We start from the raw sequence: 24,437 nt of genomic DNA on the forward strand, positions 1-24,437 counted from the left end.
AGAGGTTAAAGGACGTGTTACATCGCCAGCGGTTGCAAGGGAAAATGCCATAAGAAGAGCGATTGGCAGGAATTGAAGGGTGGAACTGGGAGTCATGATGGGAATGGTCCCTGTGAAATGCTCAAAGGGGAGAGGAAGGGAAGTTATGTCTGGTGGTGGAATCTCTTTGAAGGTGGCAAAAATTGCAGAGAATGATAAAGGGAAAGCCATAGTGCAAGAAGAAGGAAGATGTTTTAGAGGCACTTGTATGGAAATTCTCATCATCAGCGCATATACAATGGAGATGGAGTAACTGGGAAAAAGGAATGGGTTCCATACAAGGAGACAGGGTGGGATGAAGAGTAGTAAAGATAACTGTTGGGGTCAGTCAGCTTGTAATGGATGTTAGAAGCCAGTCTACCTCCTGGGATGGAGACAGAGAGATACAGAAAAGGAAGAGTCAGAGATTGACCTTGTGAAGGTGAGGGCCGAAGATGGAAATTAGCACCAAAATTAAAGAAATTTGTTGAGTTCTGCATGAGCTCAGGAGGTGCGGCCATGCAATTATTGATGTACGGGATAAAGAGTTGAGGGAGTGGCCCCAGGTAAGGACTGTTCCATTTATCCCACAAAAGACAGACATAGCTTGAGCCCATGCAAGTGCCCATAGCTGTGCTTTTGACCTGGAGAGAGTGAAAGGAGAAGTTGTTCAATGTGAAGACGTTCAGCTAAGCAAATGAATGTGCTAGTGATAGGGAACTGGTTGGGCCTCTGCTCAAGGAAGAAGCTTAGGGCTTTCAGACCACACTGATGTGGGATGGAGGTGTAAAGGGATTGTATGTCCATGGTAAAAATGAGCCTGTTGGGACCAGGGAATTGGAAATGGTCAAAATGATGAAGGGCATCAGAAGTGTAACCTGGATGGTGTCCAGGTTGGAAGAAATAAGTTTGGTGGGGCAAAAGCTGGCTGAAACAACAGGTCTACAAGAATAGTCTCGCTTGTGTATTTTGAAGACTGTTAAAACAGGCTATTCATGATTAGAGTGCCATGAGGTTGCGTGGGGAGGTCACCAGAGATGGGGTCAGAAACTATCTGCGAAAACACCAGTTGAGTTTGGGTGTTAAGGTCACGCTCCAGAGAGAATCATAAGGAGGTGTCACAGAGCTGGGTTCAGTCTCCGCAAGGTCGGGATTAACCTGCCAAACACCAACACACCCGATCTGGAGAAGGCGCAAGAAGGCTGCCCACAGCACGTTATCAGTAACGCAAAAAGACGCATTTCACTGTGTGTTTCGATGTACATATGACTAATAAATAAATATTTTAACTTATATTCTGCGGGTAGAATTATTTTGTGTTTTGTCATACTCTTGTGATGTGCTCCGGGATGTTTCTGCTATGATTAAGGCGCTGTATAAATGGAAGTTATTGAGTGGTGATTTCACATGTCCACAGCCTACCCCGCAGGCGGGATCAAAACACGACTCGCATGTTGTCTTCAGCCCGATTGTTCGTGGCGGTGATTCGTAGTGACGTCACACGCCCGGTCGTCATGGAGATGCGGGCCGCTTGGAGGCGGACAGAGGCTGGAGCCGGTGAATGGAGCAGGAATTGCGGCGGCCCATCCCAGCGGGCGGCGAGGGTGAGGAGGCGTCCTCGTCCGCCGGCTCCGTGGGTGAAATGGTTGATTTAAGTGGCAGGGGGCTGGAGCAGTTGCCCGAGCACGTTCTCCAACGGCCGGGGTTGGAGGTAAGGCCGCTGGAACCCACCGTCCCGCAAGGCATAGGGACCACCTGCCGCCTGCACCCTGCGGGCAAGGGACAACCCCGCTGAGGTTCGGGCTCGGAGCTCGCCTCCTTCAGTCCCACTCGTTTAACCCTGAACTTTAAATATTCAGCGTGCCAGTGGATTTGTAGAAAGAGGAACAATCGTGCTCTTCACATCTTGCTCATTCAAGTCTTGTGACCTGGACAAAGGCTGTTTTGTCACTAACTTTTTGGAATTAGAAGAAACCTGGTTCCTGTTCCAAAAGTTGGAATATTGATAATTATATTTTGTTTTAAATTGTTGCTTCTTCATAATTGTTTTGTATTTCTATGTTACACATGGAATTGTAGGAATCCCTGGTGCAGGAAAGGCAGTCATTTATGTGGGGGTTTTTTTAGCCTTTAGCAAGATGTTTGACATTTTGGTCAATTTTTTTAATAGTCATATCACGTTGGCATCTCCTGCAGACTAATGTACTGATATAGATGTGTACGTTGTTATATCTTGGGTTGTTCTCATATTCCTGTCACAGCATTTGAATGTTAAGAAACAAAATTCTGATGCAATCCCAGTCTGATGTCCCCAACAATGTATTAAAAGTGTGACAGATGTATTTCCCAGTGCGACAATGGCTAACACGAGGGGGCATAATTTTAAGGTGATTGGAGGAAAGTATAAGGGGGACGTCAGGGGTAAGTCTTTTTACAGAGAGAGTGGTGGGTGCGTGGAACGCACTGCCTGCAGTGGTTGTGGGGGCAGATACATTAGGGACATTTAAGAGACTCTTGGATAGACACATGAATGATAAAGAAATGGGGGGCTATGTGGGAGGGAAGGGTTAGCTAGATCTTATAGCAGGATAAAATGTTGGCACAACATTGTGGGCCGAAGGGCCTGTACTGTGCTGTAGTGTTCTATGTTCTAAAAGTGCTGTCATTTGGATAAGCCATCATATGGAGTCTATGAAATGTCAAATAAACTTTTTTTAAAAATCCCATGATGTTATATGGAAGAACATTATCCCTGGTTGCCTTGGCCAATATTTTTCCCTCAAATAGCATCATCAAGGAAATGATCTGGTCATTAGTATTGTCCTCTGTGGAAATTTACAATGCACAAATTGACTTCCATATTTTCTACCTGACAACAGTGAATACATTTAATAAGTATTTAATTGACTGTAAAGAGTATTGAGATGATTGACAGTTGTGAAAGGTTCTATGTCTTCTTCCTAACACTTTTTGTCATACATGGTAGTGACTGAAATCATTTCTTTCAATAGAACTTGTATCTGGAAGGAAATGCCATATCTGAACTTTCTGAGGACTTCTTTCATCGATTACCAAATCTTATCTGGTTGGATCTACGAAATAATAAGCTCACACGTCTTCCTCTTTCAATTGGGAACCATAGGTTTGCTAATTATTTTTCTTTTATTCTCTTATGTGTGCCCCTGTCTTTATTACCATTACTAGCACTCAAGCAAAGGCTTGCATTTGGAAAAACTGATATTATTGTCTGTTTAGTTTTCTTAGGAACACACTGGTATCTTGAGGCGATGTTGAGTATTACATCACATTCATTGCAATGGGGAGGTTTCCATCTACATTGTGTGGGTAGTATTCTGGCAGAAAGAATCCCGCACTCCTTAAAGAATCTGATTTTTTTTTATCAGTTTCTAAAGAGGGGCATAAAGTTATTGATAAATTCAGTTGCAAAATGAGTGTTTGGAACTTGGAATCTTCCACCAGAGGATTTGGTTGAGGCAAATAGCAAGGGAGCAAGGGAATATAAAGATTTGTGGAAAAGGTGAAGAAGTAAGCAGAATGGCAAGAGGCCTATGGAGAATAAGCACAAATTAGCCAAATAGCCTGTTTCTCAACTGTAAATGCTATGTAATTTTTTATAAGCATGGCTCTTGGACCACATTTCATATTTTCAATACGTTGTTAATTTTACTGAAGTCAAGTGATTGCATACATTTTTTGTATTATATTTTACAACCTGAAATAAGTTACATTGACACAAAATGTTTCCCTTTTAGTGCACATTGATTCTCTTGACAGCATGCTGAACCAAAGATTTTACTTTAATGTACTTCTCTACTAAAACAATTGTGCAAATTTGAAACTTTCTCCATATCCTTATCCAGCTAGTTACCAGCTCAACAGTCCACTTTCAATTATAAACAAATTGATGAAAATTATCAAGAAAACAAATGACACTTGCTCACTTCTAAACTGCCCACTGGCGCCTAATCAAGCAAGCATCCACTTTTCTAGAGTTCATGACAGGCTTGGCACAAACACAAGCTGAATTTTGCAGGTAAGTGAGAAGGACTTAGTGAGGAGGATAGTCTTAGGCAACAGGATGATATTGATCAGTTGGTAAGATGGGCAGAGCAGTGGCAGAAGGAATTTAATCTTGATGTATGAAGTGATGCACTTTTGGAGGACTAATAAATGTAGGGCATACACTATGAATGATGAGGCCCTGGGGAGAGTTCATGAACAGAGGGATCAAGGTGCACAAGTCCAAGGATCCTTGAAGATGGCTGCAGTGGTAGCGGTGAAGAAGGTGGACATGATTGCACTGCAGAGGAGATTCACCAGAACATTGTGTTTCAGTTATGAGGAGAGACTGAATAACCTGGATTTGATTTCCTTGCAGTGGAGTAGGCTGAGGGCGTACCTGACTGAGATATACAAAATTATGAAAGATGTAGATTGGGTAGACATTGAGAAATTTATTCCTTTAGCAGAGGTGCTTTGAGCTAGAGGGTATAGATTTAGTGTGAGGGTTAGGAGATTTAGAGGAGATCTGAGGAAGAATATTATTCACATAGGGGGATGGCATACTATGTTGGTGCCAGAAGCATGGTGACACTTGTGGGCTGCCCCCAGAACACTCTATGCAAAAGATGCATTTCACTGTGTTTCGATGTACATGTGACTAATAAAGATATCATCTTATCTGGAACACTCTGCCTCCACCACTCTCTCAGGCAGAGACTCTCACAACATTTAAGAATATCCAGATGAGCACTTGAATCACCAAGTATAGAAGGCTACAAACCAAGTACAGATAAATGGAATTAGTATAAATGGGTACTAGATGGTTAGATGAACATGGTGGGCCAAAGGGACAGTTTCTGTGCTGTATGATTCTGCTGGTGTGGTGGGCTGGAGGGCCTGTTTCTGAGAATGACTGCCCTTGTTATGAAGCATAGCAGACCTACAGAATGCCCCCATCTGCTGGTTCACCTCTTAAGTCACAGACCATCCAAATGGCTTATTCGGTCATTTCAGAGTCTGGAGTTGTATATAAGCCAGATCAGGGAAAAAGTGGTAGATTTCCTCCCCAGAAGGATGTCAGTGAGCCAGATATGTTTTTATAACAATCCAGAATTATTCATCAATCTACCCTAGTTTGCATTAACCCTGGTTTGTTGTTGAGTTCAGTGGGGCATGATGTGGCCATCTCCAGGCATTCCTAAAAATGAGGTGCAAACCTGAAAAAACTCAAATATGGGACTACATGAGTGCCAAATAGCAAAATTGGCATATGGTAGACAGTGCAATCCTGGCATATCATCCCACTGATGGTGGACAATTAAAGAGATAATGAGAGGAGGTTTTAAGAACATCCCTATCCTCTAATATTGTGGGGCTCAGCATGCGACTGTCAAAGTTAAGTCTTACATGTGAAGTCCCTCCTCATTATCCTTGTCCCTGTGAAATATGACATGGTAAAATACTCTAGTTCAATATCTCTCCTCCATTGTTCAAGTCATTTTTACTCACCCCATTTGGCTCGATTGGCTCCAATTCACTTGGACTATCTCTGACACTTCTCTCTCCTTCCTCGATCTTCCCATTTCCATCTCAGGAGATGCCTTATCCACTGACATATTCTACAAACCCACTAATGCCTACAGCTACCTCGATTACAGCTCCTCCCACCCTGTCTCTTGCAAAGACGGGATCCCTTTTTCTCAATTTCTCCGCCTCCACTGCATCTGCTCCCATGATGAGGCTTTCCACTCCAGGACATCTGAGATGTCCAACTTCTTTTCTAACCAGGGCTTCCCTCTGACTGTGGTTGAGAGAGCTCGCACCTGTGTCACTGCCATTTCCCGCACCTCTGCTCTCATCCCTACCCCTCCCAGACCCAACAGGGATAGGTTCCCCCTTGTCCTCACATTTCATCCTGCCAGCCTACGTATCCAATGCATCATTCACTGCCACTTCCGCATCTCCAACGGGACCCCACTACCAAGCATATCTTCCCCTCCCCACCCCTTTCTGCCTTTCACAGGGACTGCTCTCTCTGTGACTCCCTCGTTCATTCCTTTTACCCTGTGGAAGACAGTGGGAAGGGAGCTCTGGTGAACAAAGGGTTACTCTCTCTCTACTGATAAACAGCTTGATCCACCTACTCGTGTAGTCTGCTGGCGTGATAAGGAGTTGCTGAGCTGTGGGGCGTCAAGGCCACAAGGAAACAGAGTTGTGACTGACTGTGAAAGATGTGTTAATCTGTCTGGCTGCACACTGCAGCCTCTGCTTGACCAGTGGTAACGTAAGCTGGTCAAGCATACCCAAATATGGGTATGTCTGTGCAGTAGGTGGACACCCACCGGAGAACAATGTATTTAAGTTTGTTAGCACCCTGTATTCCTTGAGTCGGGCCACGTGCAGGGAAGAGCAGCACTGACTGTTTGCTCCTCCGTATACCCCCTACTCCTGCTAGCGCTAAACAATAAAGGACTTTTTTACGCTCCTTGGTTCTGCTGTTGTCTGCTTTATTACAGTGCAGATCGACTTTCACAACCCCCTCCCAACCCCCATTCATGCCACTCCCACGCCGGGAACTTTCCACTGCCCCTGCCATAGATGCACACCTGCCCCTACGCCACCTCCATCCAGGGACCCAAACAGTCCTTTCAGGTGAGACAGAGATTCACCTGTGCCTCCCTTAATATCATCAACTGCATTCGGTGCTTCAAGTGTGACCTCGTCTACATTGGTGAGACCAAACGCAAACGAGGTGACCATTTTGCAGAACACCTGTGCTCTGTGTGTAACTGTGATCTGCATCTCCCCATTGCCAGTCACTTCAACTCCCCCTCCCACATTATCACAGATATGTCAGTCCTCAGCCTCCTCCACAGCCAGGAGAATTCCAAGTGCAAACTGAAGAAACAGCACCTCATTTTCTGTCTTGGAACCTTGCAGCCTAACAGCATGAATATTGAATTCTCCCACTTTAGGTAATCCCCACCCTAGGATGCTGCCTGGTCTGCTGAGTTCCTCCAGCATCATAATGTTTTTCTTCTAGATTCCAGCATCTGCAATCCTTTGTTTCTCTGGCTCAATTGTAGAACCTTAGCAAGACTGAAGCAATAATATTTAGCTCAATCAAAAAATATGCACATAAAACTGATTTATTGTGTCCTGTGATTGCTTAGGTTGAACTCGATTCTGCATAACCACAATACTCTGATTTTTAAACCTGTTTTCTATGCTTCACCAGGATTACTGAAATTCACCTGCAAAACGCTGCCCACCACTCTCCTTACCTCACCCATGCCTTATACTCCCTCCATTTCTCCCAGTGCCAACTGCCTGAATTTCTTCCTTAGCAAATTTAAGTTGGTCCAAAACTTTACTGCTAGCATCTAATACCTGTGCCCTCCTACTATCTTCTGGTCACCAATCCATTGAATTCAAAACTAGAGTTATTGTTGCTTAAAAATTTTGTCAAGGCCTCAACCCATTTTATAACCTCCTAAATGTTATATGCTTATGTATGACATTTGTTTTTAATCCTTGAATCCGTAGTATCCCACAATTTCCAATTAACTTTTTAAGGACAGAACCTTTAACAACAACCTGGAACTTTCTTCCTAACTCTTTCGAACTTGCTATCTCTCTTTCCATGTAAAAAAAAATCTTTGATCAATACTTGGGTTGCTCATTTATTCTGGTATTGTTTCTAAGAATCCATTTTCACCATTATAATCTATCCTTGAATATTTTATTGTGTTGAATCAGTCTGTGAATGTTATTATTTTGTTTTTCTTCTTTCAACAGATGCCTTAAAACACTGCTCCTTGAGGGAAATCCTATCCGAAAGCTGCCAGTGGAACTCGGTTAGTTTGAAGTTCTAATTCTACTGGTTGGTTTAATATTTTGTGTTTGTATGTTAGTGTTGCACATACAAACTTAAGAATTTTTTAAAAATTAGAAATAATTAGCCAAACTAGTCAGTTAAATAAGCCTCCTGTGTAACACTTATGGGCAACATTGTATTCCAGGACTAATTTATTTTATTTTTGGAGTTCACTAGTTCCCTACTTTTTGGCAAATATAAAGTTAATTTCACTTGTTTTTCCCATCTCTGCCAAACAATTGCTTCTCAACTCTGAGTTTGTACCTATGTTTTGCTGCTTTTGAGCCCTTTCCATTTTATGGCCCAAATTTTTCAATTGTAACAGGTGAAGATAGTCTGCTAATGAAGGAGTTAATTGACCCTCTGGTGACAAAATGTTTATTATACATATGTTTTAAAAATTGCTATAGAGGATGCTTTTAGTCACTGATCCATGCCGTATCTACTCCAACAAGCAAAATATTGTTGACACAGTAAGAAAATAAGATTTCTGTGAAGAACCAGACATTTTAATGATTTGACAGGAAGAACTGCTCATTCTGTTTGTATGTGTGACACTATTTCCCATTTTTCTGGCATCTATCTAGCTGAACTAGTGTAATACATTGGTATAAATGATTGCCTTAGTTTCCATTCTGAGAATTGCAGTTTAACAAAATAATGAACAGTCATGCTGAAAGAAGAGTCCCAGCACCAAATAAGATTTTATTTGTTAATTTCAAAAAATATTCTTTATTAATAAAATTTGCAAATATAGTACACTCATACGTTCCCATTCACGGTACAAGTCAGAGCACCCTGCTTACATACAGGACTTGTGTTATATCAGTGTAACAATGGTTTCATTTCTATAAAAAGTGCATGAGCAAGCAGTCTGAGGGGTTTTTTTTACACATGTTCCAGCCCCTTGATGTGTAATGGAGAGGCTTAAACTGTGGCCTTTAACATAAAACCTTTGCACCAAGCTTCAGTATGTCCCTTAGCATGTAGTTCTGGATCTTGGAATGTGCCATTCTGCAACAGTCGGTGGCCAACAGCTCCTTGCACTAGAAGACCAACAGGTTTTGGGCAGACCAATGTATGTCTTCCAGCAGCAGTTGATGTTTGTACTCTATAGGGACAGCCTGTAGAGTACAGAGACCTAAGTTATGTATCTGTAAGGGAGTTGCTGCAACAAAAACTATTGCATCTCTTTCCAAACTTCTTGGCAAAAGCACATTCCAGAAGGTGATGGATGACTGTCTTAAACCATCACAGCTGCCTTAGGGGTAGTGAGCATTGACTCTAGAGACTCCAGCTGTACAGGAAGCCTCAATCAGAGAAGACTTCTCATCATCAGCCAAGCAAGATTTTGGTGTTAATTTGAAATTTCTGGTGATGAGGTATTCTGCCCAATGACTGGCCTGTTCAAAGAAGCTTTCTGTTTTCCACCCATTCATTTTGCCTAGTCTGTGTAGGACAGTCATATCCTATTGTGGAATCCTTCCCCAAACAACATCTTGGAGATCACATTCATCATGTATATGTGCTGTATTCTTCAAAGTCCATTTGATCCAAGCTAAGTAACTGTCCTCCCTGCTGCCTGCATATAGACAATCATATCCCTGAGTAGTACAGGACTGTAGAAAGATCTTCATGCTGGGTAAAGCCCAGATCTAATTGAGGATAATCACCAACTCCAAAGCAGACTTCACTTAATTGCTGAGGACCTTGAATCTTATAATCCACATTAAGCAGTGAGATGAATTGCCAATTTCTGATCTCCAGTCTCTGCCCCTTCTGCTTGAAGATGCAGGTGACAATGACCTTTTAATAGATTCTGACATGTATACTTCCAGCAGGTCTGAGCCAATCCAGTACAACTCAGCTGGCAAACCATCACTTTTGGGTGTTTTATTTGCCTTGAAGGAATACAAACACCTGGTCCGGACTGTCCCACATCTTGTCATATAAAAACCTCAGACAGAGGGCATGATCTTCTAGAAGGTGCTTCTGTTGCACTATTCATATTGTATAACCCAGCAAAGATTTGCAAGTTTTTGATACACCAGGCTGCAAGGACAGTGTTACCTTCTTGAGACTTCTGATTATGGAACTCCTTTTGTGAATCTTTTAGAAGAAGAAGCATGAGCATGTCTCATCCTGCTCAATGGACTGAATTCTGAAATAAAACAGGATTTTGGAGGACTCTGCTGCAAAGTGCAAGGTCTGCTAGCTCTTCTTAGAGCTTCCCCTCGACACTGACTCCCATTGATTGCAAAAGGAGTAGCTTCTGCATGCTTGTCTGGAGCAGGTGCATCGCCTTCTGAACTTTTTTTACTTCCTGATGACCTTTTAAGTCTGAAAAACCCCGTAAGGCTCATCATAATTGCCAATCTGTCAGGGAATCAAAAAGGACTTCCATATTTCTCCAACCTACTTAATTCCTTGATGTTTTCTGTTTTGCATTTAGCTTCTATATCCCTCTGTCAGCCTTCTGGTTTTCTTGTAGGTGAGATCGTATAACAGAACTCAAGATCCATTTAATGGTGTAGCTATGTGGAAGGGTGGCTCATGGAACGACTTTAAGCATATGATAGAGAATGATTTTCTGTAATTTTCCCAAAACTATTTAATGTTTGATTTTCATTTAATTAACTGTATGAAGTTGACCTCTAAGAAAGCAAAATAATTGTTTGTGGCACCAAGGAATATATTCCCAGACATTTGATTGCTTTCATGTGGATTGCTGTTTTTTTTTGGTGTGCAATTTTATCTGATGACAGTAGGATACTATTGCAATCAAACATGGATAATGAAAGAGCTAAGTAATTATTAAATTGTGATGGATAATTCATGATATTGCAGACACATTTAAGATTTACTTTTAAATTATCTGGATTGATGCTCATTGCTGCTCTGATCTTTTAGTTTTTTTTGTTCTGTCTAAGCTCTTATTGCATCATAAAATATGTGTTCCAATTTAGATCTGCATAGTTAAAATTAAGTCTTCCTCAGGGCTTCTTTCCATCTTGCAGGTTTTCCTTTCCACCGAATGTCTGTAGACATATTATTCAGCCAACTATTATGTTGGGGGGTAGGGGAACAAAGCTCTGCAGTCCTCGTGATCTAGTGATACCTAATAGCCAAGACTCCAAGAATGCCTCCATTTTGAATGAATGCAGAGCTTGGCACTTGACTGCCAAAGACAAGGTTGAACCATCTGCAGATATCTTCAGCCAGAACTACTGAGTGAAAAACTCAAGGCTTCCTCCCTAAGGTCCATGCTGTCGCAGAAACTCTCCTTTGACCAATTCAATTCACTCCATGTCATATCAAGACATAGAACATAGAACATTACAGCACAGGAACAGGCCCTTTGGCCCACGATGTTGTGCCAAACTAATTAAATGCCTAACTAAACTAATCCCTTCTGCTTACACAATGTATATATCCCTCCATTGTCTGCACATTGATGTGCCTATCTAAGAGCCTCTTAAACGCCTTTATCATATTTGCCTTCACCACCACCCCAGCAGCGCATTCCAGGCACCCACCACTCTCTGTGTTTAAAAACAAACATCTCTTTGAACTTTCCCCCTCTTACCTTGAATGCATGCCCTCAAGTATTAGACATTTCAATCCTGGGGAAAAAAGGATACCAGCTGTCTACTCTATCTATGCCTCTCATAATATTATAAACCTTTGTCAGGTCTCCCGTCAGCCTCCACCACTCCAGAGAAAACAACCCAAATTTGTCCAACCTCTCCTTATAGCACATGCCCTCTAATCCTGGCAGCATCCTGGTAGATCTCTTCTGCACCGTCTCCAAAGCCTCCACATCCTTCCTATGCTGGGGTGACCAGAATTGAATGCAATTCTCTAGATGCGACCTAACTAGAGTTTTGTAAAGCTGACTCTTGAACTCAGTGCTTCAACTTATAAAGGCAAGCATGCCACGTGTCTTGTTAACCACCCGATCAACCTGTGCAGCCACTTTCAGGGAAATATGGACTTGGTCCCCAAGATCCTTCTGTACATCAACACTGTTAAGAGTTTTGCCATTAACAGTGTACTGTCCCTTTACATTTGATCTCCCAAAGTGCAACACCTCATATTTGGCCGGATTAAACTCCATCTGGCATTTCTCTGCCCATATTTGCAAATGGCTGAGAGCTCTGCATAAAGTAAGTTATAAACTTAGACATCATTCCAGATCTAGTGTTGAGAATCAGCTCTGACCTACCTGTAACTCTAGCCAAACTATTCAAATATTGGCATCTAGCCAATGTGGAAAGCTACCCGGTATGACCTGCCCAGAAATCCAGGCAGAGTCCAGTCAAGGTTATCAACCCAAAGGTCTACTCCCAATCATTAGCAAAGCGATGCAAGGTATTATTGACAGTGCTATCAAACAGCAACTACTCACTTGGGTTTTGCCAAAATCATTCAGCTCCAGAACTTGTGCTCGGCTCTGCATTCATTAAAAATTAAAATGTAGCTAGAGTTTTTAAATTAGTTTTTTAATTCTCATCCTGACTAGATGCCACAAGGATTGTAGAGCTTTGATCTGTACCACTGGTAGTGAGATAAGTCAGCTCACTATTGAGTTGGTCTAAATGTAGACTATAGAAATGAATCAGAAGAAATGAGGTGTGACTTGCCTGACCATCAAGGCAGCTCTTGACAAGTATGGCATCAAGGACTCTGGTAAAACTGAAGTTAGTGGGAGTCAAGGGGAACAATATTCAGTTGGCTGTGATCACACTTCCCAAAGGAGAATGTTGGAATTGTTTAAGGTCAATCATCTAGGTCCTAAGACATTGCTGCAGGAGTTCCTCTGGAGAGTGTCTTTGGCCCAGCCACCTTCTTCAATGACCTCTTTTTCATCATTTTAGAAGTGGCAATGTTCACTAATGTGTGATGTTCAGTTCTATTTCCAACTCCCAAGAAAATGAAGCAACTTTTTCAAGTGTATGGTGATATCAAGCAACATTCTTGCCACACGAGTACCAGGCAATGACCATATCCAACAAAGGAGAGTCTAAGCACCTACCTTTTATATTCAATGGCATTACTACCAGATTCTCCTGCATTAGCACATGGGGTGGGGGGAGGTGAGGTGCGATGTTGGCCAGGAACTGAAGTGAACCAATTACATAAATACTATACAAGAAGTAGAACACTCTCTGGCAAAGTAACCCACTCGATTGCTGCCCCATTCACCACTTTAAACAATCATTCCTTCTGCCACTGTAGCTGCAGTGTGTATGTGCTACAAAATATACTGCAGTGATTGGCCAAGGTTCCTTTGAAAGCAAATCCCAAACGCAAGAAAATGAGTAAAACTGCAGATGCTGGAATCTAAAACAAAAACAGATAGCATCCGTGGAAAGAGAAATCATTTTAACATTTTGGGTCAGAGACCCTTCCTCAGAATGGTTCCACTTTCCACAGATGTTGCTTGACTGGCTGAGTTCTTCCAGCATTTTTGTTTTTGTCCCAAACCCAAGACTTCTATCACCAAGAAAGAAAGGTAACAGTCATATGAACACGTGGAAGTTCCCCTCTAAGTCACATACCACCCTGACTTGAAATTTATCGGCATATCTTCATTGTGTAGGAGTGCATCAACCTGAAGGATTATAGCAGTTCAAGGATTGCAGAATATCAAGAAGTTAGCTCAACATCACCACCACCATATTGAGGGCAATTTAGGATGGGCATTAATTGCTGGTCTTCCCAATGAAGTCAATATCCCATTAAACAAAAATGACAAAAAACTTGTTTTGATGCTATATATGTGGGTTGAGAACTTATGTAAGTATTTATACATTCCACATTCTTTAAAACTATTATAGTTATTATGTAGTTTAGTGACATGAACTATTTTTTCATAGGTAATGTGACTTCATTGAAGGCCCTTAATCTTAGAAAATGTCCGATTGAATTTCCTCCTGATGGTGTTCTGCAGCAAGGATTGGCGATCATTCTGGCCTTCCTCAGAAAGCCTGGGGCAATCGAAGCTGAGCATAGTGCAGAATCTGCTTGTGATACAGGTACAAAATAAAAAAAAACATATCCTCAATAGAGAAACCATTGTACGTTAGCAATGCCAAAATGTCAGTTGAAAATTTAGTATTCATTATTGCTTGACTGTTTTCAGTTAGATCTACATTTGTGTTTTTAACAGGATTGCTTTAATTCATGGTACTCCTAATTTACTTGTGCAGAACATCATATTAAAATGTATAAATTTAGATAAGTAACTTCCTAAGGAAAGTCTACACATTATATAAATTTTAACATGATGCTCTACACTCAGTATCTTCAATAGTGTACCACAAATGAACAGTGAATCTCGTACCTTTCAAAATATGCCCCAGAAATAGGAAAGGTGCTATTGCCTTACTCCTTCTTGCTTTAAGTTGGCAGGAAAAGTAACTGTTTAACAGATGGTTCTGCTAAACCTCAATTTATTTGTTGATATATGGTCTAAAAATTAATATTAAACAGAAGCTAAAATACACAGATTAGGTAGAAAAGCATTTCGTAACATTCACTGGTATGTTAATTATTTTCAAAGACCAATGCCGCAAATTACTTCAAGATTTCTATTGAAACTTTCTGGAGTATATAATTGAGGTTGTATACTGTAAATGAACCACTCAACTGTACAAAATTGTGACACACTGCTACAAAGTGGGAATAACTAGTTGAACTGTAGACCAAAATAATTTATAGAGTCATACAGCATGGAACCAGGCCATTTTACCCATTGTATTCATGCCAACTAGTGGGCAGCCATACATAATAACCCTGTTTTCCAATATTTGGCCTGTTGCCTTCTATGCCTAGGCATTTTAAGTGCTTATTTAGACACCTCTTAAATGCTGTCAGCGATTCTGCTTCCACACTCTCTCATGCAGTGCATTCCAGGTACTTGCCACTCTCTGGGTGAAAAAGGTTATAATCAGATCCCCTCTAAATCTCTTGTGCCTTACCCTGAATCTATATCTTCTAGTTTTTTCACCTCTGGTAAGGGGAAAGGTTTGCTTTAGTCAACCCTATCTATGCCCCTCTTAATTTTACATGTCTCCATCATGTCCCCTCTTAACCTTCTCTCCTCCAGGGAAAACAGACCTAGCCTCTCCAGTCTCTCCTCATAACTGAAACATTCCACCCCAGGCAACATCCTGGAGAATCTGCTCTGCACCCTCTCCAGAGCTATCACATCTTTCTGATAATGTGGTGATCAGAACCACGCACACTACTCCAGCTGAGGTCTGACCAATGTTTTATAAAGTTGTAGCGTAACCTCCCTGTTCTTGTATTCAGTATCCCGACTAATGAAGACTAGTATTCCATATGCTTTCGTAACATGTTATCAACCTGCACTGCCACTTTCTAAGACCTTGAGACTTGTATGCCATCCCTGTGTCCTCAATACTCCTTGGGACCTTATCATGGTGTATATCCTACGTACAAGGAGATGTTAATGTGAAAATTTTTGTTATGTACATGGAAACATATAATATGAAAATATGTTAACAATATAGTTAACATAGTTAAGATTTCTTCCCAAAAGAAATAGCCTAAACGGGTTTCTTCTTTAAAAATCAGAGAATTGACTGCTGCTTATAGGTCTTTGACAGCATCATTTACTATTCTTGTTAGTCCTGGAGACTCCAAGTCTGTGATTTTGATACAAACAGTATCTCAACGTTGATTTTAAAATATCCACTGCTTTATGAATGAAATTAAAGCAGTACAAATTTATCAGTGGATACTTCATCCAGATTGATGTGATGAGTTGTACTGATTTGGGGCAATAATTTTGGAACTGCAAGGTTTTATTTTCATTGCCAGATGCATAACTGTTTCACATTTTTCATCCATAGTCTGATTGTGCTGTTTTTGCTTTGAGACACAGCAGAGAAAACACAACCTTACAAATCACCATTCTGCTAAGAAAACAATCAAGCTTCATGAATCTTTTGCTCCCTGTAGAGCGCTCTTTCATGCACTCCCTCCTGCTCTCCATCCTTGCTGCTCTCCTCCCTCTCCCACATTTTCATTAACTTTTCTAGAATTAAGACATCTATAGAAGTTGATGAGACTTCAAGGCACTTGTTGTGAAAAGCCAAACGTTTCTGGTCTTTAAGTTCAAGGAGAATACTCAATTCCACTGTTCTGGGTTGGATGAAAATGTGGCAGCAAATAACTTGAGTTTTCCACTCAGAGAATTGCATTTCAAATGAATTGAATACTGAATCTTTCCCAAAACGTCAGAATAAAGTTCTGAGCCACTGCTGTGTTTGGGAAAAACACCTTCTGACAGATAGAGAAAGAATAGAAATCAACACATATCAGTTGTGCCTCTTGCATGTTAAGTTTAGATTGAGGAGAGATAAATTGCCTGGCAGTTTAGACACTTATTGTTCCTTCCTCTGAAGCCAAATGCTCAAATCAGAAAGGAAAGCAATAAGTGTCAGTGGGGAAAGCACAGCATCCTCCAATAATGAGGCACCAACCATTCACTCACTATCAGAAATACATTGATCTCCAACATCTGTGTCACAGACTTTTTTCATGTCTTTACTCTTGCTAAGCGACCTCATTCGGTATGATGAAATACTTTGTTGCACCCAGCATCAATTCCTTATGAAAATGCTTTAAACTGATGACAGTGAATCCACAAGATACTATGTTGTTCATGGAGACAACAACATTCATCGCACATCCAAATTAAAATCTTCGCCACAGAGATTTTGCCAGAGAATAATATAGTGATATGTGACAACCTGCTCTTCTTGATTGCGAATATACTGCTTGAGATATATGATTATTCTACTCTACTGCCCTGTCCCTCACAGTATTTCATCTGTCAAAAGGGTAACAAATTTTTCCCATTACAAGCCAAAAGACTTGTTTGTCAATCTCATTAATGAAATTAAGTCCAAACTGGTTGTTCATCCATTAAATGATACCAACCCTGCTAGTTCATTATAATTCCAAATACATTCATCACAACCCACATAAAAGCTTCTATTTGTGCTGTGTATGAGCAGTCAGTCGTTTCTTTGACAGAAACTTTTTCTTAATATCTTCTAGTTGTCAGTTCTCTTAACTGGCACAGCAGAATAAGGTAAAGAATTATTTTTGAAAAATTCAGAGCTTCAAAAGAACATAACTTGTTATGCTATTAGTAAGCAATCAAATACAAAATCTTAATCAATGAAAAGCCATGATGTCTTGAAAATTAAGAAATTTTGTAGCTTACCTACGTGATGGTTCTTTCAGGGTAGATAAGTTTCCTAAGATCTGCTTGTGTTTGTTTGGGCAATTGTCCTGTGAATTTATTAAAACTGTGATGTTTAGTGTCATAATGCCTCCCAGCTGAATTCCTCAAACTCTGCAAAATCAAACATGTATTGAATCCTCTGTCTTCAACAAAGCACCATATTTCTGCCCAAGCCTCATGGAACTTTCAATGCTCACTATTATTTTTATTTACTTCTCTTCATCTTAAATCTATTCTCCTTGGCCTTGCCCTCTCCTGGTGGTCCTTTTTTCTTGAGCCTCGTACTGTCCCAGAATTCATTTGACTATAGTCTAAATATATGCAATCCCCTCACACCAGCTGAAGACTATGACCACAAACTTATCCCACTATGGGCAACCAATAAAACAAACCTACTGAGGCCTTTGACTTAACTGCCGCCAAGAACTTGCAAAGGCCATGCTGTTCTACATATAGTTTGCCATTGTCTACTTACTACCTGCTGCTAACAGTTATTTTATAGCATGCATGGTCCAAGAGCCCTGATGTCTGTCAAAATGAGCAACCTAAACCTCATGTGAACTGAGCATCCTCTGAGTAATGGACAGTAAGGCGATCACTGATTGATGGGTGTGAATGGCAACTAAAAGCTGCAAATGGAAAATTCAAATCTGAAATGTTACTGGTGGAGAGGCTACATAATATTTGTAGAAAACAGTGTTTGTCCAGTATTCAAAGTAGGATTTGAAGAGACTCGGCATTTATGATGGCAACATTAATGGAAGGGAACTCTACATTGGCAGGGTTTTAATATTAACCATTTCTCTTACCATTACCCAAAAAGACATGAAACATAACCTGTACAGGAGTATCCTATGGTAACCATCCAACCACTCTTTCTAAAAGAATTAAAACCCCTCCACCCCCCACCAAAATGTTCTCCTGGACTGTCCCCCAGAAACTATTTTATTTTTTAATCCCTATCATCATCTAGCTAACAAAAAAAATTGAGCTTTTAATCAAGATGCTCTAGTTCTTCACTGTTGTATTGGTGGCTTTGAGGCAGGCCAGAAAGAAACTTAAAGCTTGCCATATGTTCTACATCTCTGGTTTTACATCTCAAGTGGAAGACAAAATGAATTGACACTCAGTCCACAGCATCACACATTAAAAGATCAAAATTGATCTGAACAAATGAAATAGGAGCAGGAGTAGGCCATCTGGCCCGTCAAGCCTGCTCCGCCATTCAATCAGATGATGGCTGATCTGGCTGTGGACTCAGATCCATCGACCTGCCTTTCCCCATAATTTCCCTACTATGCAAAAATCTATCTAACTTTGTCTTAAACTTATTTAATGAGGTAGCCTCTACTGCTTCCCTGGGTGCAGAATTCCACAGATTCACTATGCTCTGGCAAAAGCAGTTCTCCTCATCTCTGTCCTAAATCTATTCCCCCAAATCTTAAGGCTATGTCCCCTAGTTCTAGTATCACCTACCAGTGGAAACAACCTTCCTGCCTTTATCTTATCTATCCCTTTCATAATTTTATACGTTTCTATAAGATCCCCTCTCATTCTTCTGAATTCCAGCGAGTATAGTCCCAGGCGACTCAATCTCTCTCATAGGCAAACTCCCTTATCTCCGGAATCAACCTGGTGAACCTCCCCTGCCTCCAAAGCCAGTATATCTTTCCTCAAGTAAGGAGACCAGAACTGCACGCAGTATTCCAGGTGCAGCCTCACTAGTACCCTGCAAAGTTGCAGCATAACCTCCCTGCTCTTAAATTCAATCCCTCTGGCAGTGAAGGCCAACATTCCATTTGCCTTCCTGATAACCTGTTTCACCTGCAAACCAACCTTTTGCGATTCATGTTCAAGCACTCCCAAGTCCCTCTGCACAACAGCATGCTGCAATCTTTCACCATTTAAATAATAATCTGATCTATTTTTCCTTCCAAAGTGGATGACCTCACATTTACCAACATTTTACTCCATCTGCCAGACCCTTGCCCACTCACTTAACCTATCTATATCTCTCTGCAGACTCTCTGCATCCTCTGTACAATTTGCTTTTCCACTCAATTTAGTGTCATCAGCAAATTTCGACATGCTACACTCGGTCCCCTCTTCCAAATCGTTAATGTATATCATGAACAGTTGCAGGCCCAGCACCAACCCCTGCAGCACCTCGCTCACCACTGCTTGCCATTCAGAGAAACACCCAATTTATCCCAACTCTCTACCTTCTATTGGTTAACCAATCCTCTATCCGTGCTGATATATTACCCACAACTTCATGCATCCTTATCTTTTGGATAAGTCTTTTATATGGCACCGTATCGAACGCCTTCTGGAAATCCAAGTATACAACATGTGGCGTGACATTCACTGTCTTCCAATCTGCCCGGACCTGCCCAGAGTCCAGAGAATTTTGGTAAATTATCACAAACGCCTACTATAAATTCCACTATTTCTTTCAGTACCATGGTATGCATCCTATCAGGACCAGGGGACTTGTCTACCCTTAGGCCCACTAGTTTGCTCATCACTACCTCTTTGGTGACAGCAATTGTATTGAGGTCCTCACCACCCCCTCCCCCCCCCCCCATCACATCCATAACATCTCTCTTTGGGTGAACCGAGTTGGTCGAGGCAGTCTTGTGGAGGACTTCATAGAATGCATCCGTGATAGCTTTCTTGAACAGCATGTTAGTGAACCGATAACGGAAAATGCTATCTTAGATCTGGTCCTGTGCAATGAAACAGGTAAAATTGAGACACAAAATAGTCGTCCAAAGCCTCGGCCATTCCCACATTACCCAGTAAATTCCCCCTTTCCATTTTCCAAAGGACCTACATTCACTTTAGCCACCCTTTTCTGCTTTATATAATTATAAAAAATGTTACTCTCTTACTTTATATTTGTGCTAGTTTACTTTCATAATCTATCTTCCTTTCCTTATTGCTTGCTACGTGATTATTTGTTGCTTTTTAAAGTTTTCCCAATCTTCCAGTTTCCCACTACTTTTGGTGACTTTGTATACGTAAGCTTTTAGCTTAATGCTGCCTTTTATTTCCTTAGTTATCCAAGGTTGGTTCTCCCCACCCTTACTGTCCTTGCTTTTAACTGGAATATACTTTTGTTGAGCACTGAAAAATCTCTTTGAATGTCTTCTACTGTTCCTCAAGTGTCGCACCATATAGCCTGTGTTTCCAGTCTACACTAGCCAACTCCTCCCTCATCCCGTTGTCATCTCCCTTGTTTAGGTATAATACACTGGTTTTAGATCGAATTATTGCACCCTCCATTTGTGTGAGAAATTCAGTCATACCTTGCTCACTCTTTCCAAGAGAATCCCTAACTACAAGATGGATAATTTTACCTGTCTCATTGCACAGGACCAGATCTAAGATCACATTTTCTGTTATCAGTTCACTAACATGCTGTTCAAGAAAGCTATCACAGATGCCTCCTCAAGACTGCCTCGACCAACTTGATTCACCCAATCTATGTGGAAGTTAAAGTCCCCCATGACAATGGCCGTTCCATTCTTACATGCATCAAATATTTCTTGGTTTATTTCCTGTGTCACTGCAATATTATTTGTTGGCCTACAGACATCTCCCACTGGTGATTTTTTTTCCCTTTACTATTCCTGATCTGTACTGTTACGGATTAGGTTGCTATTTGGTGACTGTCCCTTTAAAATATAGTACAGTAGTGTGTGTGTGTGGTGTATTACGACAACAACAGGAGATAACGACATGCTGATGTTTTGGCAGTCAGGAAAAGAGAGAGAGGAGGAGAGAGACACTGCCTGCTGGTCTCTGTATCGATGGATGAGAAACAATAACTGTGTCTGTCACTACAATCCACGTATGGATTTTTGGAATAATCCAGTGGAGTCCACTTTGTTGTTAACCTGTAGTGGGAAACAGGTATTTGTCTGGATGGCCACATCTCAAATGCCTTTTGGAGTGGCAGATACTTCGGAACAAAGCAGTGGAGATCATCGGTGACTGAGGTGTCGTATGGGTTCCATCGTGGAACAGTTGGATTTCGTAATTACTCTATTCTCTCTCTACATTTTCTCTTCAGTCAACCGTGGTTTTGCAAAAGCCTTTGCTCACGTTTCACCTTATGGCTTGCTGAACTGAGCTTTGAGAACTATTCCTGGACTTGGAGTTTGGGAATTTGCCACACACACACACTTTGAGTTTAGTTTTGGGGTTAATGTCTAATATCTAACATTTTTACTTTTAACATTCTAACATTTTACTTTTATTTTTCTTATTATCATAAGTAGTTATTAATAAAATAGTTTCTAACACTCGGTGTGCTTCTTTTGTTGCTAGTATATAACACTACCCAGATGAACTCCACATTCTGCTCCCTAGATCTTGTATCATCTCTCACTATCGCCCTGATCTCATTCTTAATTAAGAATGCTACCCCACCTCCCTTACCTTCCTGCCTATCCTTTCGTATAATAATTTATTTGAAATATGAAACCTTTATAATAAAAGATTACATTACCAGAAATATTTGATCTTTTGTGTTATTCTTTCCATGTAATATAGAAGATATCCTAAAGTTCCAAGGTATATAAAATTACCCAGGAAATATATTAGACATCATGTAACAAGGAAGAATACTGCTATGTTTATAATTTTAGAATTGTAAATTAAACATAATCTGGCCATTTTTGCCTGCCATCCTTTTTTTCTTTTCCTTTTGAATAGTCTGGCCTGCTGGGTTTGTCCCAGTATGCCAGACAATACAACATTACACAAACTATACATCATTAGCAACACATTACATGGGCAAAAAGCCTTAACCTGATCTTAACTAACACATTATTTCACCTTAGAGAAATTATCTTTGTTCCACCCATTGCCCTCCCCCACGTTTTCTATTACAAGTCTAACTTGTTTTTCTCTTTCTCAATTCTCATGAAGGGTCTCGGGGCCATAAACATTGACTGTTCCTCTTTCCACAGATGCAGCCTGACCTGCTAAGTTTTTCCAGTATTTTCTGTTTTTGTTTCAAATTTCCAGCATCTGCACTTTTCTGGTTTTAATCATTACTTTGGGAATTGTGCAATTTGATCCACCCATATATGTGATTCTGGTGAAAGTGATTCATGTCATAATATATTTTCATGAAAAAACTCAGCAGTTTCACTAATGCTTCCCCTCAATGCAGAAAGTAGTGAACATCTTGTCTATCCTTCCCTCTGCTAAAAACCTGATTGTGAATGTATTATTTGAAAATTATTTTTGCTTATCATAATTGAGCAGTTCTGAAAGATTCTGAAGAAGTTGTCCAACTTAAGGCCTTAAGAGGCACTTCCATAGGTTTATTTCATCAGGAATCTGTAAAACCTAAGATTTACCCTAATTTCTGGAAATTGATAGTATTGTAATATTTAAAAAGGGTGCTTAGTTGATACATTGAATTATTTTTTAGTAAATGAAGTGGATTAAAACAAGTATGATGTCTTGATGGCATGAAGTTCAATAAATCTAATTTGGCTCTTTATATTTGCTGCATGTCATACAAGGCATTGGGCCAATATATGATGAACACCAATTTCTCTCAAACCTTGTGAGGATTTGGGTATTCTTCAAGATCCATGATGACTCTGTGCCTGTTGAATTATTGACTGATGAGTCTTGGGTTTCCATCCCCTTACTGCTGAACAGATTTGTGCAAGAAAATCTCCAATGTACCTTTTAGATAAATTGAAGTCTTATTTCCACATCAATTTTTTGATTTGACATTGTCAGTAAATTCTTTTAGGTATTGAAATTCCAAGGAGAACAAATCTTTTTTGTAAAACAAAAGCTTTAACAATGCCAAATGTTGATAATTTCCAAAAAGAAAAGATATCTCTTTTTATACATAACATATTTTCATTGGGCTGAATCTTGCTGGTAAGTGCTGGCAGTTCCATGGCAAACTGCTACCAATTTGCCTCCTGTAAATGCAAGCAATATTGATACTTTGTGCCAAAGTTGCAAACTTGCTGACAAATTTCAGCTGCTGGACTCTGTAAGGGCCAGTGATGGAGTTTGAACTTGCTGAAATTCCCTAGTACTCAGGCTCGGGAGTTTGCTGATGGATCCTATGCCATGTTGGACCTGTCACAAAATGCACAGCCCATTTTTTTTAATGGAGTAGTGAAGAAGTAAGGTAAGACTAAGTTTGATTAAATACAATCAAAAACATCTTTTCTTCACAGGCATGTCTGAATAACTGGTATAAATTGCTTTAATATTATTTACAGAAACAAATATTTCTTCCTCTGAAGATTGGATTAATAATAAGTGAGAGAGATGATAGCAAATTATGATGTTTTCTTGATATAAATTGCATAATGAATTGTGGAAGATGTGTGTCTTTAATTTCACATCATTACTACTTCTGAAATTGTTGCTGGGGAAAATTTTTTTTATTTCATCATATCTTACTCTAGACAGTTAATACTGCCAATTATGTGGATGAATAAAAATTATCTGTGTTCCAAGTATCTTCTTATTTTGACTTGGATATGGTACTGAAATTGTCATGCCATTAAAAATGATTTTGGGTTAGTGGAGTTGGCAAAGAGGATGACTTTTTGTAGATCAACTGTAATGGAAGGTTATTTGTTTCAATTTTGTGAACAGGATTTGCTACCACATTGCAGCAAGAGGCACAGCTTATCTATGACGAATACAGGAGAAAGGTAGACAGGGGGATTCTACCTAGAAAGTCTGTCAGTGAAGTGTGGAACAAAATGAATGTTAGCAGTGAGTTCAAAAATTCAAATTAAGGGATCATACAAAAGTAACCAGAAGCTCAAAGCTCAAATATTTTTGGAATGTGAATTTTAGCTGTCTATATTCATAATTGTACAATACACCATGTATTTTTATTTCAGCCTTAGTTTCATATGTTTTTATTCACCCCATAATCTTCATGGTTTTATGCTATTGAAAGATTATTATGGTAGGTTACTATTGTCAAAATAGTCAGTGTATTTTATACTTAAAATAGCCTGTCCCGAATGCTATTGCCTAAAATACAACTCTAAGTCTATTTAGTTTATGTTAATCATCTCTTTCCTTCAGTTGAAGATTGTGGGTCTTTCTGTTTAAGCTGATAGTTAAAGCTTTATATCAAATCGGTTTTCAAAGATGCTAATGAAAAGAAAAAAAAATGCAGTTTATTTTGTTGAATGATCTTGGATGCCACTGTTTTCTATGATCCCT

At 40.2% G+C, this 24,437-nt stretch overlaps 1 protein-coding gene across 2 annotated transcripts in view; it reads left to right on the plus strand.

Annotated features, from left to right (window-relative positions):
• Positions 1-1,517: 1,517 nt before the first annotated feature.
• The window catches only part of LOC127576845 (leucine-rich repeat-containing protein 27-like), a 41,837-nt gene continuing 18,917 nt past the window's right edge, over positions 1,518-24,437 (plus strand). Inside the window, exons 1-4 of one of the 2 annotated variants that reach the window (XM_052027639.1) lie at positions 1,518-1,729; positions 3,030-3,160; positions 7,840-7,898; positions 13,798-13,956. In XM_052027639.1, the coding sequence (XP_051883599.1) occupies positions 1,580-1,729; positions 3,030-3,160; positions 7,840-7,898; positions 13,798-13,956 (499 nt within the window). In that variant the 5' untranslated portion in view covers positions 1,518-1,579. The remainder of the gene's footprint in view (positions 1,730-3,029; positions 3,161-7,839; positions 7,899-13,797; positions 13,957-24,437) is intronic. The other variant, XM_052027640.1, reaches the window with a different exon arrangement.

Source organism: Pristis pectinata, chromosome 12, assembly GCF_009764475.1.
Source record: "Pristis pectinata isolate sPriPec2 chromosome 12, sPriPec2.1.pri, whole genome shotgun sequence".
Taxonomy (NCBI): Eukaryota; Metazoa; Chordata; class Chondrichthyes; order Rhinopristiformes; family Pristidae; genus Pristis; species Pristis pectinata.